Below are 25997 nucleotides of genomic sequence, written 5' to 3' on the forward strand. Positions count from 1 at the left end.
CCGAGGAGGCTGCATTAAATATCCGAATTATATTTTTGACACTGGGTCTTCTATCTTTTCCACTCAGGGCGACGAAGAGAGTCAGTTACCAAAGTCAGTTTCTCACCCTGCAGCCTGACCTTTACAAGTTGTCCACAAACTGAGAACTTCTCCTCTAAGGGGTTATTATGAGGAGGGAAAACAAAGGACTGTCTATCTGTGAAACGAGCTAAAGCGCGAAGTGGTGGCTTTAAAACCCTGAAAGTGTCTCATGGGCTCACGAACCGTGCGCAAGTCCGATCCATCTCAGCAGAACAACCAGCTCTTTCTCAGGAGCAGGTGTCCTTTGCTGTAAAAAGGGCCCCTTTGCCCACCTACCCATCTTCTCAGCCTCGTATTTTCCAACATCTGCATGCCTTTTCCATTAAAATCCATAGAATGGTAGTAGACATGAGAGGCAGTTCCTATTCCCTTGGGGATTCCGCCAGCCGGATTCAGCCCCGGACAGTAGTAGAAAAGCGCTCTCTCTCCTCCGCAGCCACTTTTGCGCTCCCGGCTTTGCTCCAGGATGCGTGCAAGGTCTCTGTTTCCCGCCCCGCTGCTGGACGTTGCCCGAGGCTCTCGCCCGTCGCCGGAGCCTCTTCCCTGACAGTTGGGCTTTGCTGCTGCAGACGACGCTGCAGCCAGGCCGGCACCACGAAATCTGCTGCCTGCCATGCAATCTGCGGCGGCAGCGCCCAGGGACGCGGCGGTGGCCCTTTTCTTTGGCACCGACCTCGGGCAGGAGCTGCCAGACTCCCCGTGCAGAGCTGGCGCTGGCTCCCAGGGGGGCAATCAGCCTTTCTTGTGGGCCAAAGGGGGAGGGTGTCACTATAGAAGACGCATCTAAGCCAACGTAGGGGGCTGTCGCGCTAATTGCCCGCGTCCAGGGGGCACAGCCTGGCTGCCAGCCGCCGCCCCCCGCCCTCGACTCAGCAGCAGCCAATATTTGGATAACGTGTAATTTCTACTGCCGCCCCCGCCCCTTTGGAAACCCGAACCGGTCTCTGACTGGAGCCCGTGCGATTAAGGGGAGATGTTTTGCCTGCGCGTAATTGCCTCGCAGGTTTCTCCCAGCAGCTCACGCAGGCGGGACGCGGGGCTTGAAGAAGTTCGATGGGTGCCCAACACCACATTCAGTGGGGGCGGGTTGCGGAACTGAGGGTGGCGGAGAACAAACCCTGACACTGGCAGCAAGCAACGTGTGACCGTAGCTAATCTCTGCTCTTTACTATTTTGTAGCGCTCTTGGTTTCAATAGCCAGCAGAGCGGGGAACGGGGAACTTGATTGGTCAGGGCGTGACAGTTTCTCCAGCAATGCGGAACCATCGGTTTAGGACCACTTAATACTTAAAAAAAAATAAAAAAATACGGGTATCCTTTTCGCTGAACTGAAAAAGCATAAGCGTCGTTTGAATAACTTGCAGTCTAAAGTCTGTTACAAGAACAAGAAAGGCATTCAGCGAATTTCGCATTCCTTGTTGCGTGTTTTTCTTCCATCTTACTTCCCCTTAAAAGCGTAATGATGAAGCCAGGCAGATGTGCGGTTGTGCTCTTAAAGAAGCGCTTGGAAGCTCCCCCCGCCCCCCGTTTCGCGAGTATTCCCCGCTTCTCTGTTTAGGAGTGAACGTGAAGACCAGATGGAACCCGGGTCATCTGTCAAGAACTAAGCACGGTGAAATACGTGTTCGTGGGTAACGTGTGAGTGTGACTGTGAGAGAGCGCTGAAACGCCGGTAGGAGTTCCAAGAAACTTCCTCTCCCAGGGCCTCCATATCAACTCAGGTCCTTTTAATCTCTGGCACGCGCAGGGCGCCTGCTCCTCAATCGCAAAGATCAAGGTGGGAAGCCTTTGGTGCACAAACACTTCTTGCTCCCTTCTTGCTGGCGAGACAACTAGCGAACTGGATCTGATCGCTAGTTCTGCTACTGTTTAAAGTTTATTTAGTCATATTCAGCGAAGTCTTACACACGTGCTTCGATGTCGATGGAACATAGTTCCAATATCCTGCTGAGAACGAGGTAGACAAATGACACACAACCCTAAGCTTTCGTTAGAATACATTGAAGCTGCCAGCGGACCAGACTCTCTGTTTTAAGCCTTGAAAATGTCTTGAAATGAATAGGATAGATTTCCAAGGAAGATGGGATGTAACTTATAGCGTTGTCCACCAACCATCACTAAAAGTATCCCCATCAAGTCAAGTGGAAAGTGGATCTCGCCCCTCCTCCTCAATCCATTGGTTTAAGTGAACTGCTGTGGGCAGGAATCCTGGGCTCGACTGGATGACCGCAGGGATCCCTTTCAACTCTATAATTCTATTATGTCCGCTGAACGTACTTCAGCGTCCATCTTTCAATCCGTCTTCCGCTCTTATCACACACCCTTTTACTTGGAAGCAAATCTTGTTGGGTTCGCTGAGACCTAAATGCTCTTGAACGGGGAATGCTGGACCTCTCCCACGCAGGTCTACTCAGTCAGAAGTATGCCCCTCTGAATTAAAGAGGACCTAGGAAGTGTATCCAGGATTCCAGCCTTCGTCGCTAAATACACGACATCTGTAATCCTATGCATACTTATCCCATTAACACACGGGTTCACTCCAAGAAAGCATTCTCAGGACTGGACTATGTCGCTCACTAAGCCATGGAAAGGGAATTCTAGGTGGAAGAGGTGTAATTAATCTATTTTCTACACAAAGCCTAAGGCTGCCTCACCAAAAACCTTTCTAGTTCAGCATTTCAGAAGTCGAGACCTCGACTCGGGTTCCGAACAGGCGTTTCTGTTTTCCTTGGCATCGCTTCTCAATAACAAGAAAGCTCAGCCATGAGCCATCGCCATCTCTACAGAGAGGAGCAGGCGGGGGAGATTCCCAGGACAGGAGCGAAACCGAGCGGCATGGAGTTCAAGCGGCTGTGAGTGGTGGGCGCTGGGGAGCCGGAGGAGGGAGGAGGAGGAGGTCGCCTCCTTGCCATCCTGAGAGAGGAGGGGAGGGAGGCAGAGAAGCGATTTAACGGCTCCCTCCAGCGTCGCCTCCCTGCGCGTGTCCCTGGCCCCACCTTGTCCGCTTAAAGAGTTAAGCGGGGGGGGGGGGGTTGGAGAATGCGATCCGTGTCTTCTGATGTTCCCTAAGCCTCTGTCATGTGATGCTAAAGAAGCTGGAACTGGGCGGGGTGCTTCGCTGTCCCGGCCAGGGATCGTCACAAAACGGAGCCGGGAAGCTCTGCCGAGCCAGAAGCCCACCTGCCACGCTGCCTTCTCCAGCCGCCGTCGCCGACCTCTGCGCTTTGCCTCCAGGCTGCGCGGCGGCCAAGCGCACCGGACGCAGCTGCCTGGCAGTTCCCAGCAGCTCCTGCTTTCCTCGAGCGGATCCCGCGGGCCAAGCACTCACCACCAATCCGCTCCCCACCCGCTCCCCGCGTAAAGGCCACGGCAGAAACTCCAGCCACAAGGCACCCTTGCCAGCAGTGGATCCCCTAAATCCAGGTGGCCGCGAGTGACTTTTCCGTCTCCTTCGCGGGAACGTGCAGGGGCCGCTTGCGCCCTGCGAGGACCGTGCGCTGCGCCGAGCGGCTTCTTCGACGGGCCCCGGCAGCTCTGCTTGGAGCGGTTCCTGCGCGGAGCGAGGCGCTGCTCGCCGGGCATTGAGTTCTGCCGTGAGACTCACCTCCCCACTATGGGCTGAAGCTCTTCGCAGAGTAGTGAGACATGGCGAGGGGGGAAGTTCAGAAAAAGACCCATGTCAAAGAAGTTGCCGGATTCTGTCCCGCCGGCGGGAGCGAGACGGTTGAGGATGCGGTTCGAAAGCACCTTGATTCGGGAGCAGTGAACCGGCTTTGTATGTAGCATTGCAGAGCCAGTCCTAGAGGGAAAGAACGGGGAAAGAGGGGAGAGATACGGATTAAAGGGGGTGGGCTCGCAGTATGTATTCTCCGCCCGGGGTCGCAGATCTGCGGGGAAGGACTGCCGGGAAGGCTGGACGTACCATTGCCGCCTGCACCAGTGATGCCGTGAGAGGAGCAGCGCTCCTTCGCGGTCGGGGAGAGATCTGAGTGTGCGGGTTCTTCTTCTCCGTGCGTCTCAGCCGGGGCGGGCCAGTGCCATGCCTCGCCCGGGCAAGAGCTCCTACAGCGACCAGAAGCCCCCTTACTCGTACATCTCCCTGACGGCCATGGCCATCCAGCATTCGGCCGAGAAGATGCTCCCGCTGAGCGACATCTACAAGTTCATCATGGAGCGCTTCCCTTACTACCGCGAGCACACGCAGCGCTGGCAGAACTCGCTGCGCCACAACCTCTCCTTCAACGACTGCTTCATCAAGATCCCGCGCCGACCGGACCAGCCGGGCAAGGGCAGCTTCTGGGCGCTGCACCCGGACTGCGGGGACATGTTCGAGAACGGCAGCTTCCTCCGGCGCAGGAAGCGCTTCAAGGTGCCGCGGCCGGAGCCCCACATGCCGGCGGCGGGCAAGGCAGGGGGCGTCCTGCACCCGCACCTCAGCCACTATTTCCACCCGCACCACCCGCACCAGCCGCCTCCTCTTCCTCCTCCTCCTCCTTCTTTGCAGCCTCCAGGAGCCGCCAAAGGCCACCCAGACTCCAGCATGGCTGCTGCGGCTGCAGCTGCAGCGGCGGCTGTGGGGAGGCTGCCCCAGTTCCAGCCCTACAGCTCCTCGCCGGGCTTCAAGCACCCCTTCGCCATCGAGAACCTCATCGGGCGAGACTACAAGGGCGTGATCCAGGGGGGCGGGCTGCCCCTGGCCTCGGTCATGCACCACCTGGGCTACCCAGTGGCCAGCCAGCAGATCAGCACCATGGTCAGCTCCGTGTGGCCCCACGTGGGCGTGATGGAGTCCGGCGGCGGCGGCGGCGGCTTGCCCCTCTCCCCCGCCGAGTACGGACCCTTCGGCGTGCCCATGAAGGCCCTCTGCCACCCGCCCGCGCAGACGCTGCCGGCCATCCCGGTGCCCATCAAGCCCACCCCGGCCATCTCCTCGGCCACCGCCATTCCCGCCCTGGCCGTGAGCCAGGTGGCCCAACAGCTCTGCCGGTCCGCTTCGCCCAGCTCCTCCTCTTCCCTTCTCGAACAGACTCCCACAAACTCCTCGGAAGGCAAAAGTTCCTGACATTCCGCCTCGGCCCATTCCTCAGAGAGGGGCGCCTATATGAGCGGGGGCGGCATTGCTTTTCCCTTCGCCTTTTAGGAAACACAGATATTAAGGGCAAAAGCCTGGCCGCAGCGGAGTGTGTGGGAAGATCGTTGCTCTGTTCTTATTCTGATCCTCGTTGTCATCTTCATTCTTTCAAGCTCTGTATTTTAATTGTTGTACAATCAGTTTGTCGAGAGCCAGGTTCAGGTAAGGGTCTCGGTGTAAACTGTTAAACCATTTTTAAAAATCAGATTGCTAGTGATCATTTAGCAAGTATGTTGATCATCAAACTCTCAAAGCTGCACCCAGGCTTGAAATGCTACACAAAACGACACCCTCCCTAAAAAGAAAGAAAGAAACCCTTTACGATCGGGACCTAAAACCAAGGCCCTTAACACACTTCCTTGAAAGTAAGCGCCACTGGAGTCACGGAAATAATAAAATACTCCCAGGTATCAGGATGTAAAGTTTTCAACGCGAAGCCGATTCCTTAAAGGAAGTTCCTTGGAAGGTCTAATCAGCCCAGACATAATTTCAGATTGTGTTTAGAAAAGAGGTGCCGAATTATTTTCTTGTGTGGTCTGGTGGCCGTGCTACTGGCTTCAGTGAGACTTATTTTAACGTAAACGTATTGTAGAATAGGGTGTTGCGGGGGGGGGGGGAGTCTAGCTGGTATTATTTCAGGAAGTTATGCCTAAAAAGTATTTTAAGCATGACCATCAATCTGTGCAATCCGGGGCTTGAAAAATAAATAGGAACGTCGCCATGGTCTTCATTTGGGCTCCTTCCGTGAGATAGGCCGTGACATCTTTTACTGGAACTTCCTTTTGCTAGCTTTAGAGTTACCAAGAACTCTTCATCTCCCAGGTCTGCACTGCCTATTCCAAGCTACTAATAATAGATCCAGCCCCAGTGGCAAGTCGAGATGGAGGAGCACAGGTAGCTTTGAGAAGTGAGCCAATATAAAATTTAGGAATAGGGTTAACTAGGAGATTGCCTGGAACCGTTTGCTCACTCTTTGGTGAACTAACCTTTCGGAAACCTGGTTCAAACTGAAATGTGTACTATGGATTGAGAAAAGTCCTGCATGGGTGTATTGGTAATACAGATTCACACCGAATCTGCAACCTCCCCACCCCCCGCCCCAAAATGTGACCAAATATATACAGTATTAACGCTGACAGCAGCAACCAGCAACAGATTAAAACCCTAAACTTTAAAGGAGAAATGAGCGGGGATTAAAAGTTTAAAATGGGTTTTGAAACCTAAGAACTGTCTGATAGTCTATTTCGGTTTGAAAAAATGTGTCGAACGATGACATATAGAGACAATTTTTTCGAGTGGAAATTTCACATAGCGTTCTTTAGTGAAGTTTACGCGTTTGGTGTAATATTGTTGTGTAAACGTGCAAGACCTGTCTCATCATTACTCTGTTCCGAAAGCATTTTTTAAAAAATCCTCTTTCTTGTAAGTATGCTTATTACAACACCTTTATTATCCCTACTGGTATACATACATACATGGCTGCTTTTCACAGGCTCCAACGGTCTGTTCTTACTCCACTTGAATTTAGAAATTAAATGCTGATGGAGGGGGGGGGGTGAGGGTGAGGACCTGCGGGGGGGGGCACAACTCTTACATGATAAGCACTTTACGCAGAAGAAAGTTCTGTGAGAGCTAGGGAATGGGTCAAGCAGCCATTTCCCGAGCACAACTTTCTTCTGGGTTGGATTTCTGAGTCCTAGCTGGTTTGTGAAGTATTGTTGTCGGCGCTTCCTGTCTGCCTTACTGTACATCATTATTTCAATTAAAATATGACTTGTTGGCTTCCTCCTTCTAACCCCGATGCTTAGGGGGTTCTTTTCTCCCTCTTAAAAATCCGTGGTTTATAGAGCTGTGTGCGCTAGAAAGCTCCCACATATGCCGCAACCGAGTTTGGAATGTGTTCTCTTGAATTGAGGAAGGTCTGATCCACAGGTTAGCGAGTCACTTCGGGCAAAGCGCGCAAGGCGTTAACCAGCGCTGGTCGCAACAAAACCGCGAGAATTCTGTTGAAAAGTGCCCTGGATCGCGCAGACCCGGAGAACAGACTTTTCTTACAATAAACTGGAAGGAGGGCCAGTTTATTTCAAGAAGACCGACTGCTGTGCTTGGATATCGATGGGCCAGTTAGATCTGGAGTTCCTAGCTTGCCTTTAGTTCAAATGTACAGAGGCTTTTGCGTCTCTGCTAATGCAAGCACCGGGGTGTAAAAAGAGTCTCTATAGAAGGTAAAAACTCTTTCTGAAAGTATGGGCAGGAAGGATGTGTGTAGTAGAAAAGACTAACTCGTTTTCTGTGAATTTATTGGGAGTAAATAAGGAGGGGCTTTACACTGCGGCAACAGTCTGCTCAGACACTGGAAATAGTTTCGACAAGGGAGGCCGGCCTGTTCAAACGCTTCTGCTCTTCGTTCTGGCCCAGGAGTTTTGTATTCATGCAATCCTAATCCCGCCCTTTACCTGGGATTGAATTCAATAGGACTTGCTTCTGAGTAGACATGGTTAGCCCTGGGCTGTAAGATTGCATTAGTCCCTCTGTACAAACTCAGTGATGGCTCGCGGTCCTACGTGGAAATAAGCGCCACGGAAAAAAAACGTGCTGAACGTGGAAGATAATTAAAACTGACACTGGTTTAAATCTTAGTCGCATCTGCGCTGCCGGCTCTAATTTCGAGTTATGGCCATAAGCATCCTTGGTCCGAAGTTAATTCTGTTGCCGTCAATGAGGCTCGCTTCCGAATAAACGTGCCTGAATTGAGGGTTGGAGTGCCATGCTTCCTTTCCAGACACGGTGGCGGGAAAGTAAAGCCATTCACTAGCATTGCGAATTCTGCCACTCCATTCAAAATACCCGTACAGTATAAGAAAATGCATTGTTGATTTAAATAACTCTTTTAATTTTAATCCTTCAGTTAGATGTACTAAGGATCAGAGTATTAAAAGGGCAAAGCAAGCCATTATCCTCTCCATGGCCTCCTCTTCTAATATCTTGGCATCTTTGGAATCAAGTCACTCACCTCATCATTCAGCAACCTAGAGGTCTAAAAAGTTGGGTGAGAACACGAGTCCATATTTGTAGTGCCAGGTATATGCAGTCCCATACATATGTACTCAAAAGCAAATTCCATTTAATTCAATGGGACTTACTCCCAGGAAAGCGTGCAGCATTCCTATTGTGGAAAGATTATGCATTAGTTATCGTTAAACGCATCAATCTCCCCTTAAATCAGAAAATGTTCATCCACATGCCATAATTCATTTTCGGGTCGATTCAACTGTTTTACGAAAACCTGATACTTACTATATTTCACAGGTTTCTCTCCAGGTTGTGGGGCGAATATTATATTATTATTATTATTATTATTATTATTATTATTATTATTATTATTATTATTATTATTATTATTTTAAAAACTTTAAAGATAAAAATGCTCCCTTTTTTGTTTGTTTTCTACATTACTCATTTCAGTTTCCTAGTTTCCTAACAGAAAATAAATTAATAACACCGGACTTTGGGTTAAGTAAGAATAGAATTTGAGTTCATAGTTCACATTAGGCTTAAAGAGACTCCCTGACTTCTAAAAACAACAACAACACTGTTTGGGTGGAACAAGTACGACCTTCTTAAGAGTCCAGGAGCGGGGGAAAGTTCTCTACGAATTCTTGGAAGTCAGTCTATTGATATTTTCCAGTTTTTCCATCCTCAGCTAAAGTCTCCGGCTAAAACGCACGTTTGCAGTCTAATATAATTCACGGGTCGTTGGGGACTGTTTTCTACCCATCCATTTAAACGACTGTGGCCACCGCACCGCTTCCCCATCTCTTTTGCCATTCACTTGAGGTAACAAGTGTAGAATCCTTGTGATCATCTCCGATAACCAACAGGAATGGCTGGAGATGATTTCTCGGGGGCCCCCCGCCCCCTTGTGTTCGCGAGGACCGTGAACAGATTTCTCGTCTGATGTCAGCCGCAGAGGAATCACAGCATTGTTTCGGTTTGGAAACTCGGTTCTCGGCATAACGGCGAATGGAAGACTTTTATCTTCCCTGCTTGTAAGAGGAAGTATTTCTCCGCTTGCTTTTTGGTTCAAAAGAGGCAGAGACCACATCAAAGAGATGCAGCAATCAGGATATTCGTGCTGAGTTTTTTCCGGCAAAGGAAAGCGAAGTTAATTTCAGTTCAAGAAAATATAATGCGCTATGAGGAAACTGTAGGAGCCTTAGAAGTAATGAAGGAACACGAAGAACGAGGCGAAACCTGACTGATCTCAAGTGGACATTTTGACGTTTTTCGCTTCCGGGCTGATTTCTGCAGAACTTCCGAGCGAACGTTCCTGGCTTTGCGATAGGGAGTTTCTTATCGCAAGGACAAGAGACCCGCAACCTTTTCCAGGCAGGTTTCAAGGTCTTACGCCCCTCACTCCCCAGAACCATGGGCCCCAGCCGGTTAAGGCTTGAAATAAATCGTGGGACTTGTTGGAGCAGGCAGGAGGGCTTACTGAAACCTAATAATAATCATCATCATCCTCATCATCCTCATCAGAACTTTAGCTGGATCGGAACCACCCACGCACGCACGCACCCCAATTCTATGGTGCTTAAGGGGTAAGAGCTGCTTCCAAGTTAAGGAGGCAGTGTTTTTAAATGACATGCTATCTAGAAACCAAGTCTTTCCTTCCCTAGGTAATGCACTCCTAAATAAAGTACGGTAACACGGCTTTTCGCAAGGCTTCCTCGCCCACGTTATTTGTCGTCACGTCGACTTGAACCAGGGAAGCGGGACGGGGCCGAAAGTTCCCAGGGTGGATGCCATTTCAAATTTCGGAGACTATTAGACCTGAGGTAGTAAGCCTTCATTCTTCTGAGAAATAAAAGCACCTGCTGATTCCAGTACTTTCCACAATTCTTCATTTGAGAAGGACTGAGAAATTGAAAGTTGGACTACTGTTATTTTAAGACACCCATGAAATCCTGTGCTACATAGTCCATAGATTGTTACATTTATCTCCCCCGGGCATTATGTTGGGGAGAGTTGATACAGGAATGAGTGAGAAAAATTCTTGTTAACTGCTGCTAATCCAGCTTGACTTGGGCTTCGAGTCTGAGGCGAGGATTTGAGTTCGGAGAGACAAAAGACGGTCAGTTCCAAAGGGCAACTGTTGTCCTACAGAGAATAAAAACTCGGGGGGAGGCGCCTCCATGCGCGGGTCCAGTTCTGTAGAAATAGTCAGGGTGAGGTAGTGATTTAAAACTCTGAAAGTGTCACATGGAAGTATGAACCATTTCCTGAAATCGCGTTTAGGGTCAGGATTAGGGCATTGATTCAGCAACAGAACAATGAGATCAAGAACTGGAGGAGTCCTTAGTGTAGCCCATTCTTTCTCTCACCCACGGACTCCCCGCATCTTCCACTGAAGCCTACAAAATGTTAGTTAAGGGATCCAGAGGTGCTATTCCGTTGGGATGTCTTGAGAGTAGTAGAAGTTAGCAGTCAGTTACAGCAACCTGAAGCACCTTAAAGACTGACATGCTTATTCTGGCTGCCCACTTCAGGAGATGTATCTGGTCCGCGAAAGCTTGCGCCTTGGTGAAAGGTTCCCCATTCCGCCAGCGGGATTCAGCCAGGACCGGAGGTCTCTGTTTCCCGCCCCGCTGCTGGACGTTGCCCGAGGCTCTCGCCCGTCGCCGGAGCCTCATCCCTGACAGTTGGGCTTTGCTGCTGCAGACGACGCTGCAGCCAGGCCGGCACCACGAAATCTGCTGCCTGCCATGCAATCTGCGGCGGCAGCGCCCAGGGACGCGGCGGTGGCCCTTTTCTTTGGCACCGACCTCGGGCAGGAGCTGCCAGACTCCCCGTGCAGAGCTGGCGCTGGCTCCCAGGGGGGCAATCAGCCTTTCTTGTGGGCCAAAGGGGGAGGGTGTCACTATAGAAGACGCATCTAAGCCAACGTAGGGGGCTGTCGCGCTAATTGCCCGCGTCCAGGGGGCACAGCCTGGCTGCCAGCCGCCGCCCCCCGCCCTCGACTCAGCAGCAGCCAATATTTGGATAACGTGTAATTTCTACTGCCGCCCCCGCCCCTTTGGAAACCCGAACCGGTCTCTGACTGGAGCCCGTGCGATTAAGGGGAGATGTTTTGCCTGCGCGTAATTGCCTCGCAGGTTTCTCCCAGCAGCTCACGCAGGCGGGACGCGGGGCTTGGAGAAGTTCGATGGGTGCCCGACACCCACCCAGTTCCAATAAGGTGTGTTGCATAATCTAGGTGGGGAGATGGGAGGGGGAAATAATGAAAGGCAGCAGTGGGACCCCCAAATAGGGCAAGACCTGTGGCTCAGTGGCAGAGCATCAGCTTCGCATGCAGAAGGCCTCGGGCTCAGTCCCTGGCATCTCCAGGACGGGCTGGGAATGTCTCCTGTCTGAAAACCCCGGCGAACCGCTGCCAGTCAGTGTAGGCAATACGGAGCTAGGTGGACCTCAATGGTCCGGCTCTGTATGTGTTCAGGCTCGCTGAGCCGAACTGAACTGAACTGAAATGATAGCCAACAACCATCCTTTGAATAAGGTGCAGCCAGGCAGAAGAACAAGAGGCTACTCAGTGACCAAACCAATCTTACACCCTTCTCTCTCTCTCTCTCTCTCTCTCTCTCTCTCTCTCTGTGTGTGTGTGTGTGTGTGTGTGTGTGTGTGCGCGCGCGCGTGTGTAGAGTCCAGTGTTTCCCAAACTTGGGACTCCAGCTGTTTTTGGACTACAATCCCCATCATCCCTGACCACTGATCCTGCTAATTAGGGATGGTGGGAGTTGTAGTCCAAAAAAAGCTGGAGACCCAAGTTTGTAAAACACCTGTTTAGTCATTTAGTTTCCCGTAGATAACGTAACGGAGACCCCAGGGCAGTTTTTCAGGAAGTGCTGGGGAGGGGAGGGGTCCCTCCGGGTCTCTAGAGAATTTCCACCTGCTCCGCTTTCTTTAGGAGTCAAAGAGAACCCCAAATGAAACGCAGTTAACCTGTTAACAATTACGGATAGTGAAATGCGTGTCCGTGGGTTACGTGTGAGTGTGACAGAGAGGGAGAGGGGGAACGACAAAGTGGCAGCAGCTCCAAGACACGTCTCGCTCCCAGATCACGGTAAATATTGAACCTTTCTCGCACAAAGACAAAGAGAGGTCCTTCGCGTCCTCTCCGATTGCAAAGCCTGGCGAGACATATCCCGGTCCTGGAGCTGAGCCTGATTCCGACTTTGAACTAACGCCGCTGCTCGACACTGACTTAGCCACCTGTAACCTAACTAGAACACACCCCTCATTTGAGCAAGATGCGGCTCCCTCTCGTTCAATTCACTCGAAGCAAGTGCCCCCGCTTGCCTTCTCCCCTGCCAAAGAGGGACAGGAGTGGCTCTCTTCGGATTCACCTCGTCGCGCTGCCCTCAGCTTGTTCGCTCCTCTCATCTGGTCCCTGCTCTCGTCTTTTGAGCCTCAGATACTAAGGGTGTGTGTGTGTGTGTGTGTGTGTGAGTGAGTGAGAGAGAGAGAGAGAGATTTTGATTTACTGTCCAGGGCAAGAAGGAGCGTTCCAAAACGGAGCTTTATCCAGCTGCTGCTACAGCTGCCTCTCCAGCCACCCGCCTCCCCATTCTGTACTTTCCTCCGGGCTTCTCGGCCGCCAAGCGCTCTGACCAAGACCCAGCTTCTTTCTTGCAGGGATCCAGCAGGTCAAGCTCTCTACTAATCCAGTCGCCAATCGCTTCCTGGCTTAAAAGCCAGCGAAAAACCTCCAGATTGGGAGAATCCTAAAAATGTCAAAAAGACTCTTCTTTGCTTTCTCCCCAGGAACAGACAGGCGCCGTTTTCGTCCACGCGAGGACAGTCAGAAATTCTGAGGCAGCCTCCGGGCCGGTCTGCTGCTTCAAATGGCTTGGGGAGTGTGAGAAGGAGGTGCTGATTTCACTGGACATTACATTCTGCAGTGGAATTCACTTCATTTAAATGAATACAAGTCTATCTCTCTGCCGATACATTGCTCCCTCTGCTTTGATGTTCTTGCAGCAGCTCTCGGCACTACAATACTGTAAAGCTCTTTTCCCTGGAAGGGATCCAGATGAAATCTGGTGGTAGACTAGGGGCTCCACACCCTGGACTAGATCCCCTGTGCAGGTGATGTGCCAAGCAAGGTTTACTCCCCTCTGATTGGTTGAATCCTGCCACTCTCCCACCCCAAATCTACCTCCTGACACATAACAATTGCATTATTTGAGGAATATATTGTCCATCTTTACTGGCCTCTTTCATGATGGATCCCAGGTTCTGTCTCCACATCTATACATTAGCATCACCTCCAGTCCTCTCTCACATGGTAAGGCACATAGGAAGCAGCACTAATAAATTTGGTTCCTATGCTGCTTTGAAAGATGAAGTACACTCAAACATTTACATAAGGGACTCTGAAAAAAATGCCCTTTGCAGTTGGTACTTCAGACTGGGACGACTGGATAAGAATCTGTACATGCTTAAGGTATTAAATGTGAGAAGTAAAATGCACACATTTTAGTATTACAGATAGGTAGCCGTGTTGGTCTGCCATAGTCAAAATAAAAAAATTCCTTCCTGTAGCACCTTAAAGAAGTGTGCATGCACACGAAAGCTTATACCAAGAACTAACTTAGTTGGTCTTTAAGGTGCTACAGGAAGGAATTTTTTTATTTTGACATTTTAGTATTCTTATACTTCATGAGAAATTAGAATTGAGAGTTGCAACCGACCAGAAAATTTGTGCTACAGCTGGTCTTGGAAACTTGTGGAAAGCAGAGTGTGGAATAGAAATAAAAGAAAATCAGTGGAATGCTTTATGGGGAAAGTCCTCATCCCACACAAAAGAGACAATGTTGAATATAATCTATAGATCATACATCACTCCTATAAAGCTTCCTAAGATCAATGCAACCTTCTACCACAAACTGACAGAAATGATGTAATGGCAAAGGTTTCTGTCCACTGGTGATGAAATTCTGGAAACATATATTTAAAGGAATACAGCAATGACAAAATACCCTAAAAGCACGAGAAGGGCCTGCTGGTTCAAGCCAAAGACTCAACAGTCCAGCACTTTTTCCTCCCAGTGGCCAGCCTGATGCTGTGAGTGCAACAGAACTCTCCCTGCTTGTGAAGTGACTGGCATTCAGAAGCACGCTGCCTCCAACAATGTAGGCAGAACAAAGCTGCCATGGATAGTAGCCATTAACCTCCAATAATTTTCCTCATCCTCTTTTCAAGTCACCCACGTTGTGGCCACCGCCATGTCTTGGGTGTGTGAATTCCAGAGTTTAGCAGTGCCCTGGGTGAGGAGGTGCTTTCTGTTGTCTGTCCCGAATCTTCCAACATTCAGCTTCCGGGGATGTCCCTGAGTTCCAGCTTCTCTCTGTCCACTTTCTCCACACAATGCATAATGTTATACACCTTTATCACACCTCCTTTTACTCCCATTTTCTCTAAATTAAAAAGCCTCAACTGTTTCCTCAAATGGGAGTTGCAAAGTAAAGAAATATTTCTGAATAAATATAATCAATCAATCAATATAAGGAAACTCCCACAACAGATGCATCACTTTTCCTCTGCCTTCACTGCCCCTGCAACAATTTGGTGATACATTCATGTTTATGAAATGCAATTTCTCTGATATTAAGTGTCAACAACCAGCTGCAGAAAGGATTCCTTGATGGCAGCCAAAATGGATTGACTCAGGGTTCTTCTATAATCCCTCCAATTCATCATTAGTTATGCCTTAACCCAAGTCTGTATTTGATACCTGCTTTAAGCCACCCCACAGGAAACTGTTATTATTGGGCTATGAATCATGGACACCGCTTGCCATGAGATTCATTCGTACTTTGTTTCAGGCTGTAACTATGGTCAGTTACTATAGAATAAATTCTATTTTATGCAATAGTGCTTTTTCTGAGTAAACATGCTTGGGATTGTACTTCAGTTAACAAAAGAAATTCAAAGAAGACCCAATCCAAAAGTCAGGGTAGCTGTTAGATTCAAAGCAGTACAAACTCTGTCATTCCTTTTATAAATACCATATTTGCCTGGGACGAAGTCTGTAAATCACATGCATAGGGTGTATATTTTCTTTCTGGGCAATGAGACTAGAGAAGGAGTAAGGGATCAAAGAGAGAAGGCATGAAAGCGACAGAGACACAGAGGCTTCTGAGAGAGGCTTCTCCAGGTCCCTTTGCCAGGGTCTGTAGAATTTTCAAGAACTGTGCAGCCTGCAAAACATTTAGAGCTCTAAAAGAAACAAAGGATCGGTTGGGACCACCCAGATCTCTGAATACTATAAAGGACTTTCAAGGGCCTTTTTCTAAGTTAAAATTGTTCCTCTCAAGTTTCTCAGAAACCCTGCATGAGCAGTTATCCAACATCACCAAGTGACAAAGACCCTTTTCTCTAGTCTTCTAAAAATACTTGAGAACAATTGCATTGGGCTGAAACAGTTCGTGATCTCCCTTTAACCAGAACAGAGAAGAAAAAGGAAACCCACCTGTATAATAAGTTTGAAAAATAAATGATTAGTTATAGGATGTTTTAAAATACCCCTTTTCTCTGATGATGAGTGTTTGGAAACAGAAGAAACGCCTTATTTTATTTTATTTTACTTTGTCATCTACAAACTCAAAGTCATCAGATACTGGAGAGGAAAGATAAATCTGTGACTATGAATTTGGCAAGCAACACCAAAGCTCATAGCTCATAGATTCCAAAATAACAGATTTTGAACTTTCCACTAGGCGATTATGCACTTATACTCAAATACACATGCATGACATCTTTCTCAGAAAGAAATATAAAGCTTAACCATTATAGAAAGAAACATAGGATACTTAGGGCATATTTGTGTTGTGGTGTTCCTTGCAAAAACAGCATACACTATTTCTTTGCATTGTTCATATAGCAGGTCAGGTGTTTATTTCTTACTCACATTTGAAAAGGACCCTTTCACAATGGGACTGCATTGTTGGTCTTTGCACCTGTTAAATACAGGGACAGTAAAATTATGACATATTTTTCAATTCATATACATCTGTGCACTGGTGTGTCAATTACCAGATGCCACTGCGGACAATACAAAACAGATTGTATTAAAGAGACATAAAAAAATAAAATACTGGCGCACAGGGCCCCCCTGCCATCTCAGTCTGACCCTCCCCAGGAATGGCAGTGGTGCTGCAGCCCTCCTGCCATTGGCCAAATAGGCAGGCAAGCTGAAATCAACTTATCGGGCCTGGGAGAAGCCAAAAAGGGTTATCCAAGCCTAGGAAAACCCCTCACCTCCAGCACAACTGGAGGCGTTTTCACCACCCCACAACGGCACCCAACCTGGCAATAAGCATCACTACACAACAGATGAAACGTGTACTTGTGGGTGAACAAGGAGCTTTAAATATACAGATATGCATGAATCAACAAATAAGTTTTAAGGACGAACTACATTATCTCTGTCCAGCTTGAATATGCACAATAACAATACCTGTTATGTTTTGTAGCATCCAGTTACAGGCAGTTTGTAGCCAAAACAAAAGCATAACATTTCATTTCTGAATTTCACAGCAGCAGATAAATAATAGATTTGTTGGCTTGTTTCCATAAAACAAAATTTGGCACACATAACACGACACAGAGAAATTTGCAACAAATTATATTCCTGTAGCCTGATTGTGTAGCTAACCCACCTGATGAAGGTGTGGAAGGGAGTTAGGATGAAGTTTGGGCCTCTGTCCTTCAGCTTCTGTGGAAAGAGAGGGGCACTGATGATGGGAAGGGCAGCTCTGATGTGTAGAGGCCTGGTCTCTGCCAGAGCGAGGCTACCACTGTGAGTCCTCCTGCCGGGGGGGCGCTGGTGTATGGCCCTGAAATGGGGAGCTGGCACAGCAAAAGCTGTCAAACACACACACACACACACACACACGATCCATCCTTACTGGCAGGAGCTGTCAGAACTTTGGATGCAGAAGTGGCTCAGGTGGGGTTTGTCATGGAGGGAGTCATTTCCCCGATTCCTCCCTCCAGGCTACTAATCAATTACACACAGGCACCAAGTGGGTTACCAAGCTTTATTGGCTTCTTCCTTGGCATAAGTTACAGGACATCAAACAAGTCCAATAAACAACGTGTTCTCTCCTGCCCCTGGCAGGTTAACTCAAAGATTTATAGGGGCTGAGGGATCTGGCAACCAGCCAGCCCCATCACACGCTCCCACTTGGGATACTAATTGTTACCACCTGCCTGAGGGGCCCCACCCAGCAGTACTTGCTCGCAGGATCACTACTCCATGACAGGCTTAGGATTGCTCTGCTTGATCATTTTGGACAATGTGCCATTGAATTAAATTAGTCATGAATCATTTTAATATATTTTTTATGTAGTGTTTGCATGCACACAAGCACATATATATGAAGATCCAGGTGTGAATGCTGGTTTAGGGCTGTATCCAGCACTGTCATTCCACTGACACAGCAGACTTCTGCTTGCACAACACATTTCCTCTCCTCTGCAGCCCCACATGCTTGGGTTTGGGGAACAGATTTTGGGGGCATATGGGGAGAGGAGAGAAAGCGGAAGTCCTGGATGAGTGGAACTCTGCACATGCTGCATTGGATACAACTAACAGTGATTCGTTACAAAACAATTTCTGAAGAGAGACTGCATTATTTGGCTATTTAGAAACATGTACAGAGCATTTAATCAGAAAACTCTCTTAATTTTTGGTTTGCAGTGATCACAAAACGGTAACAAAATTCTATTGCTAACCATTAAAGTAGAGGTGCTATATGCTGGTGGTAGTAGAGTTACCATACAATTTCCCAATTTATGATACCTATTTTTTTCTCTCAAACCACTATAGAAAGGTAGATAATAAATGCTGATTGATATTAGCCACCTTGTGTAAATTTCAATTGCCAAAATAAACCACAGTAAGCTTTTATATGTGACACCAGCGAAATTCTTATTTAAAAGCCGCCTCATTAGCATGCAGAATAATATTCTCTGCCTACAAGCACAAAAGACCGCAAAGAGTATATTAAGGAAAAGCTTCATTCCCAGTACCTTTCTGCAACCTCCCACTTGCACCTGGCGCCTGGCTTTTTGTGCTTTAAGGAGGGTTATTTTGACTTGTAGAGGGAAAGACTTTCATGACTTCAAACATGGACATTAATCAAGTTTTTATCTTCTTACATAATCCTGCCTTTGATGTCACCAGATTGAAGCCTCTCAGAACAGAAAGAGAAAGCTGTGAAAAGAAGCTCAGTTAATTTATACATTTAAGTGCCACTGTTCTAATTTGCTTGTGTAGCATTTTCATCGTTTTCTGCTTTGCATCCTAAAGACAGGCTTACGCCCAGCAATTATGAATGGCCCCTCTGAACAAATAATTGAAATTCACAAGTGGTTAAACAAAGTCCTGGTTGGAGGTGTGAGGTCAGACATTCTCCCAAAGGCATTATTCAATTGCAGGATACTATTTTCCTTTGACCTGAAATACGTATGTTTGTCTTACATTAGCTTTATAGTAACAATTGATCAGACAAGCTACATTACTAAAATGGCAAATAAACTGTGTGCAGCATTTATTTTTTTCCAATATTTACCCACCTAACTTTTTCTAGCCTCCTTTTCTCTTGCTAACAAAATTATATATATATATAAGCATTCTGCAATTGGAAGATACTTACAGGACAGCATTAATTATTCTATCTTTAAAATCGCTCTTAGCCAAAGGCCTTTGCAAAAATCCAAACTGGCTCAAAGGTATACAACAAATCATATGTGCAAGAACAAATGCTGAACATTTACTATATAAATAAAATGCAGTAAATAAAAGCCATAATCAAGGATTTTAAAAAAGATTAAAAAGCAAATAAAATAAATAAGAAAAGTATGGTCAAATGAGGACATCAACATGTCAGTTTATAGCAATCTCCGAAAGTGCTTTTGCGTGGATCCTTGCAGCAGCCAGAACAAAAAGAAACACCGTGTAAGTCACAGAAAACATCAATATCTGTTAATGGATAATGATATCTTTTCTGGGATGATTTTTGAGTGCAATCCCAATAAAAGAGTATGCAGAAACTTAAAATGTACCCCAAATAGAAAGGACAAAATGAGATGTAATTTGAAGGAGCTGCTATCTGACCAGTTCCCTAAATGGAGCTATGCTGAACCAGAGAAGGAGGATGATATGGGCCAATGTCATAATTTGAAAATGAAAAACTAAAAAGACTTTCCTGAGCACTGACAAATTATTATTATTATTATTATTATTATTATTATTATTATTATTATTATTATTACTACTACTACTACTATTGCTATATTGTCATTTATTACAATTTTTTTGTCTCAAAGTTGCTTACAATTCAAAAAAATAATAGTCAGAACCCATTATGTTCCACTATGGTCCTTTTTACACAGACAAAACCACTGGGAAAATTCTGAACTTAAAATTATTGTTCCATCAGGCAGTGTGCTTTGCTCTGAAATCCTGCAAATGAGTTCAGCATCTGCACTGAGGGTGATAATAAGACTTTTAATCTCAGATATGGAAACTGGGAACCAAGGAGGCAAGTATGGAATGTTCAAAGGGAATCTTGGCCACTGCTCTGAAGATTGATTCCCAAATATCTTATTGTAATGCACATGAGCTAGTCACTGACATATATCTGCATGTTAGTTAGAGCTTTAACTGTATATAATCTTGATGAAGCAAGATCCCAAAAGTTGGATTATTTCTTTTTGGGTGCAGTATGTTTGAATTCACCTCATTTTTGTGCAGTGTGCGCCCTCTTTTTTCTCTTAAAAGTGCCTTGTATTATTAATGTAATAACATCACATGAATCATTTTACTAGTGGCCCTGTCTTTAACAGGATCATCAAGGTTATGTCATTAATGCTTTATTTGTATGTCTACGTTCTTAGTCAAACTACCTCTGCAATTTGTGCTAAAACACTTAGTATGGCCCCAAATAGTTTGTAGGTGAACAATATTTTAGTAAGAATATAAAACATCCAATTCACTGCCCAGGCTTCCTGACAAAGTAACCCAGCTATAGAAGAATGTTATGTGGGTTGACCACCAAATTAGCTTTTCACCAGTTTGGACTCTGCTCCCTTATTCCCTCCACACAATATACTGGAAGAGACCCAAAGTATCAATTACCAGAACTGATGGACAATAATCACTGTCAATCCTGTTGCAAACCTCAAACCTATTTGATAGTAAAATAAAGAGAAGGAAAGTGCAATATAATCAATGGTACTAGCACCTCAATTAGAAAAGTAGGTATGGGTTCCTAAAGATATATCATACTTAGTACTATGAATGCAGCAGAGTTGATAAAAGGATAAGTTAATGGAATTTCAGGCCTGGCTACAGCAGAAAAAGCAAGTACAGTGGTACCTCGGGTTACATTCGCTTCAGGTTACAGACTCTGCTAACTCAGAAATAGTACCTCGGGTTAAGAACTTTGCTTCTGGATGAGAACAGAAATCGTGCTCCGGCAGCACGGCAGCAGGAGGCCCCATTAGCTAAAGTGGCGCTTCAGGTTAAGAACAGTTTCAAGTTAAGAACGGACCTCTGGAACAAATTAAGTACTTAACCCGAGGTACCACTGTATAAGGAGGGTTCAGGGCTACATTTTTAGTCCTGCTTGCGTCATTGCAGTGCTTGTGCTGGTGACTCACAAGTTCAGCTAAGACTTCTGCAGCAAGGATCCTCTTGTACTCATGGATGCAGCAATGTAGGGGGGGCATGACTATCTGCAGCCCCATGACCTCTATTACTCACTTTCCCTCTTTGTGCCAGTGACGAGTGCTATTGTCTTGGGTGGAATCTACACACATATAAAAAACGCTGTGAAAATGCTTTTTTAAAAACATTTTGAAAAATAGATTGAATTTGCCATAGCTCACAATTGCCATCTAGTTTCACATTTGTATATTGCACTTTACAGCACACTTAAAATGTTTTATTTGCAGCAGTATAGCTGAGTCCTTGGTCAATATATACACATTCTGTCTGTAACGGTAAGCTAGTAAAGTTTTATCAAACTAAGGCAAGGTGCAACTAAATGTTTCCCTCTGATGCCTTTCAATGAAGGGTGGGATATACAGTCGTGTAGAATCTTCTGGAGTTTAATGCCCTGCTCTCCTCTGGTTCCTAATCTAATCAAAACCACACTGTACCTGGAATCAATTAGAGAGTCCTGAGAAGAGTCCTGGGGAAGGAGTGTAGCTCAGTTTCTGAGCATCCAATTTGCATGTAGAAGGTCCCAGGTTCACTCCCTGGCATCTTCAGATACAGCTGGAACCTTGGAGAGCTGCTGCTAGACAACATTGAGATGGGTGGACCAACAGTCTGGTTCCATATAAGGAAGCTTCCTATATTCCTCACTTTAAATTCCACCTACGTCCTACTTCCTTTGTTCACAGAATCATATAATTGTAGAGTTGGAAGGAATCCCAGGGGTCATCTAGTCCAACTCCCTGCAATGCAGGAATCTCAGTTAAAGCACCCATGACAAATGGCCATTCAACCTCTGTTTAAAAACCTCTAAAGAAGGAGAGTCAACCGCCTCTCATTGGAATCTGTTCCACTGACAAACAGCTCTTACTGTCAAAACGTTTTTCCTGATGTTTAGTTCCTGATCCCATTAGTTTGGGATCTACATTCTGGAGCAGGAGAAAACAAACTTTCTCTCCCTTCCATGTGACAGCCTTTTAGATATTTGAAAATGGCTATCATCTATCCTCTCAGCCTCCTCTTTTCCAGGCTAAACATACCCAGCTCCTTCAACCGTTCCTCATAAGACTTGGTTTCCAGATCCTTTATCATCTTGGTCACACTCCTCTGCACAAGTTCCAGTTTGTCAACATCCTTCTTAAATTGTGGTGCCCAGCACTGGACACAGTATTCCAGTTGTGTTCTGACCAAGGCAGAATAGAGTGCTACTCTGACTTCGCTTGATCAGGATACTATACTTTGGTTGATTTAGCCTGGATGGCATTAGCTTTTTGCTGCTGCTTCCCACTTTTGACTCATGTTAAGCGTGTGGTCCACTAAGACTTCTTGATCCTTTTCACATATACTGAGGAGGAACCACAGAGGCACTTACACACACATACAAACACTGAATTGCTACTGTTCATTTGGAGGAGTATTTGGCAGGGCTTTTTCCATATTGAACTTACCAGAACTGAGTATGTTCTGGTATGTTCTGACACCTCTGTACCATTGTGGCACAGTAGCACAGCATCATGGCGCTCGAGGGTGCGGACCGGAGGCTGCGAGTGGCACGATCAGGGTGTCACAGTGGAGGGTGAAAGTGTAAGGCTCCAAAATCATCGAGGGTGAGGGGGCAATCTCAATACTTTTGGCTGGGTGCTCCCCTACTAAAGCTCAACATGTGGGTGCACAGGCAAGAGCTGTGCACCCACATGCACAGTCTCAGTCTCCACAATGCCACCCAGGCAGGCAGCAGTGATGCCAGGGGCAGAGGGGTCTCCAGGGCTCCACCCCATGTGCTGTTACTTTTTTTCTGTACTCCCGCTTCACCCAGTAAAGCTTTGCCATAGCCAAGGAACATTTATTCCTTTTCTTTGGGGGAGGGGGACTTTCTTGGCCCCCTTCCTCCTTTGTTTGGATAGAGCAGAAAGAAAGAAAGCGATCTCTCTCTCTTGCTTGCCCTCTTACTGCATTGAAACTCTCCCTCTTCTTCCCTTCTCAGAAGCTAAGAAATTGCTGGGCCCCTTCCTGGGGTTGGCAGCAACTCCACGACTCATCCTGCTTTTACTCCTTTCATCCATTCTGGGATGGCCTTCTAAAAGTAACTATTAAATCACAACTTTTATATATTTTCTTGATAAAATTCCATTTCTGATCTGAGCCTGTTGCTCCCTGAGTACTTTACAAGGTCACACTGCTATTTAGACTAAATGATCCACAGTTATGCATGCTGTACTCTTTTATGTTTGAAAACTTGACAGTTTCTGGCCATGGGTGTAGCCCGGATTTTTTTTGGGGGGGGGCAGGCTTTATGTTAGGGGGCAGAACCAAGTTATCTGTGAGACAGTTGGTCAGTTAGTTAAGCATTTTTATTCATCTACTTTATTTAGGGGGCATCTGCACCCCCCCTGGCTATGCCCACGTTTCTGGCACTGGACAAGCAACAGCCTCTCCTCCAGCAGAAGAAATCACAAGTCACTGCAGGAAAAATAGTTCCACTAACACATTTAAACTAAACACTGTCACAAAGTAATTTGTGCCCCAGAAGGACTTACTCCCTGAAAAGGGAGTTGTATATTGAGACAAATGTCCTAAGCAAGTGTGGCAGCAAATGATATTTATATAATTCATTGTATTTTATTGACTTTGCCCTTTACTAGAAACGAATATAGCCAAATGTGTCTTTTGTGGTGCTAAACAAAATGTTATCTAAAGCAAGTCTAACCTATTCATCTTAACCCTTGATTATGGTCTTTCCTAATGGCTATTAATTTTTAATTTCCACAGAGACATGTTCCCTTTTCCCCCTACTCTCTAATGGGAGGTTAATACATTTAGACCCTGTTTATTAAAGGTTGCTGTTCCAGACTTTATTTCTCAGGAGATATATTGCTGGCTTTAATAGCTGACCATAAAACAAATATTTGACAATAACAGCAACCTCTGAATCACTGTGTCTGGATCTGTACTAGTATTCTAACACCAGCCTTTTACACTTTATCATCCAGAATCCATCTAGCCATGGCTATTTGCACACAACTCTGCCCTGATCCATAAAGACTCGGTGGTGTGATGGTTAAACATATAGCCCACGCATGATCATTAGTATGAAAGGGTTGCTGGTGGTGATAGAATCTTAGTGGTCATTTAACATCTGCTGAAAGCCTTTGATATGATTACACATGTTCATGATGCATCTGAAGGACCTGACAGATGTTGCTGAACTGCACTTGAGAGCATAATGGGTGGCTGCTCAGCTCTTCCCAGGCCTGTCCCTGGTTTTATGCTGACTTCTCCATGAAGCTTTATCCGGGGAACAACGGAGGCCTGTTTCTCACTGATACCTGGGTAGGAAATTGGCATGTATTCCTACAGATAGTGTTTTGAGCTGTCTTTGAGCAATTGTACCCAGAAGTGTTTGATATCTGATTATTTGAGAGGAGGAGATCAGAAGAGTTGTCAAGATCCTCAAGGAGGCAATACAGTGAATTCAATAGACATAAGCAGTAGGCTTATATGATAACAACTAGACACTGCCATAAATATGACAAAGGGTGACTCTTAAAAGGCCAGACCCATTAACTCAGTGGTGGAGACTGCTGAAAGAAATAACTTGTAAGTACCTCTTATACTCTTAAACATATGACCCCCACATACCTATGGGGAAATAGCATTAAAATGCAGAGCATGAGAGCTTTCACTAGACACAAAGGATATTTATTTTATCTTCAGGGTAGTGTTCTGTACTGAGCACAATCAATGTGTTTCTGATTATAATGAAAATCTAGAGTAGGACCCTGAGTTTTAATTTAGAAAGCAAAATAAAATGCTTTTATATTTTACCAGCATCACAAAGAATAGGTATTGCAACTCTTACAGCACAATTATCCTATGCATGTTTACTCAAAAGTAAGTCCCACTATTTTCAATGGGACTTACTCCCAGGTAAGTGTGCATAAAACTGCAGCCTTAAAGGGTTTTCCTTCCTTCATTAGCAAGTGAAGAACTGAGGAAAGCAGATACTTTGTGACTGGAAATACTGGAAATCCTCATTGAAAATCAGGCTTTGTAATTAGGCCTATATTTTACTATAGTTTAAATGATGAAACAAAACTTTACGCAAACTTGCTTTTGAAATGATGGCATGATATAGTCTCTCAATGTTTTAGATTCTTTTGGGAAGTGCATACATGGGATTATAGAACATGAAAAAATAATAGTAAAATTGATGTCTTTCTAAAGTTCAGATAATTGTTCTCCAGTAGGCATTTGACCTGCTGCGTTGAAGAATTTGATTGGCACTGAGTTTCATTTTATTTGCTGTTATTGTCTTCATTTTATTGTTTTGGAATCTTTATCATATTTTGGTAATTATTTTTAACTTGTAAGCTGCCCCCTGAATACTGCAGAGGGAGGGAAGAATATACTATTGGCAGGGGGAGGGCAGAACGTACTTTCTTTCTTTCTTTTTTAGTAAATTATAAGTCAATGGAGAGTTTCAGAGGTGATTTTGGAGAGAATCAAACCTCAGATTCATTACAGCAACTCAAGTCCCCACAATTCACAAGGTGCTCATCTGACATATGCATTTATTGCTGGCATTTGATTACAATAACATTTCTGAAATAATGCACAATTAATGTCTATGCTTATGATTATGATTGTGTCTGGAGAAAGTCTGGGTAAAGCAATAGGAAAATGGGAAAGAGCAGGCAGTTTGATTATTGGTTTGTTTGGTTTTGCTACTGGCATAGTGAGAACAGGATTGTCATTAACAAAATATTATAAAGCAATGGTTACTATACTTGGGAAGTCATAATTAAATTGTAGAAATGCTTCATTTATATTGAATACACAACCCTGCGTTCATTGGACTAAAGAGGCTTATGTGACATGCCATGAATAAAATACATTTAAGATTTCAAATATCAATGTTACATTTTTTAAAAATCTGTTAAATATGAATATCTAAATGAATAAAATATGAGCGCATCAGTAAATCGCCCTGTTTTTGTG

The 25997-nt window shown here is 45.8% G+C and overlaps 1 protein-coding gene across 1 annotated transcript; it reads left to right on the forward strand.

The window, feature by feature from the left end:
* Positions 1 to 3521: 3521 nt before the first annotated feature.
* FOXB2 (forkhead box B2) lies at positions 3522 to 6711 on the forward strand. The gene has a single exon (XM_081213342.1). It carries the CDS (start codon positions 4121 to 4123, stop codon positions 5141 to 5143), a length of 1023 nt encoding a protein of 340 aa, XP_081069468.1. The 5' UTR covers positions 3522 to 4120; the 3' UTR covers positions 5144 to 6711.
* The last annotated feature ends 19286 nt before the right edge of the window (positions 6712 to 25997 follow it).

The sequence above is a fragment of the Podarcis bocagei genome (assembly GCF_964188305.1).
Source record: "Podarcis bocagei genome assembly, chromosome: 11".
NCBI classification, from domain to species: domain Eukaryota; kingdom Metazoa; phylum Chordata; class Lepidosauria; order Squamata; family Lacertidae; genus Podarcis; species Podarcis bocagei.

Coding starts and splice junctions, on each gene's coding strand:
- FOXB2 (XM_081213342.1), top strand. CDS start 4,121: ATGCCTCGCCCGGGCAAGAGCTCCTACAGCGACCAGAAGCCCCCTTAC.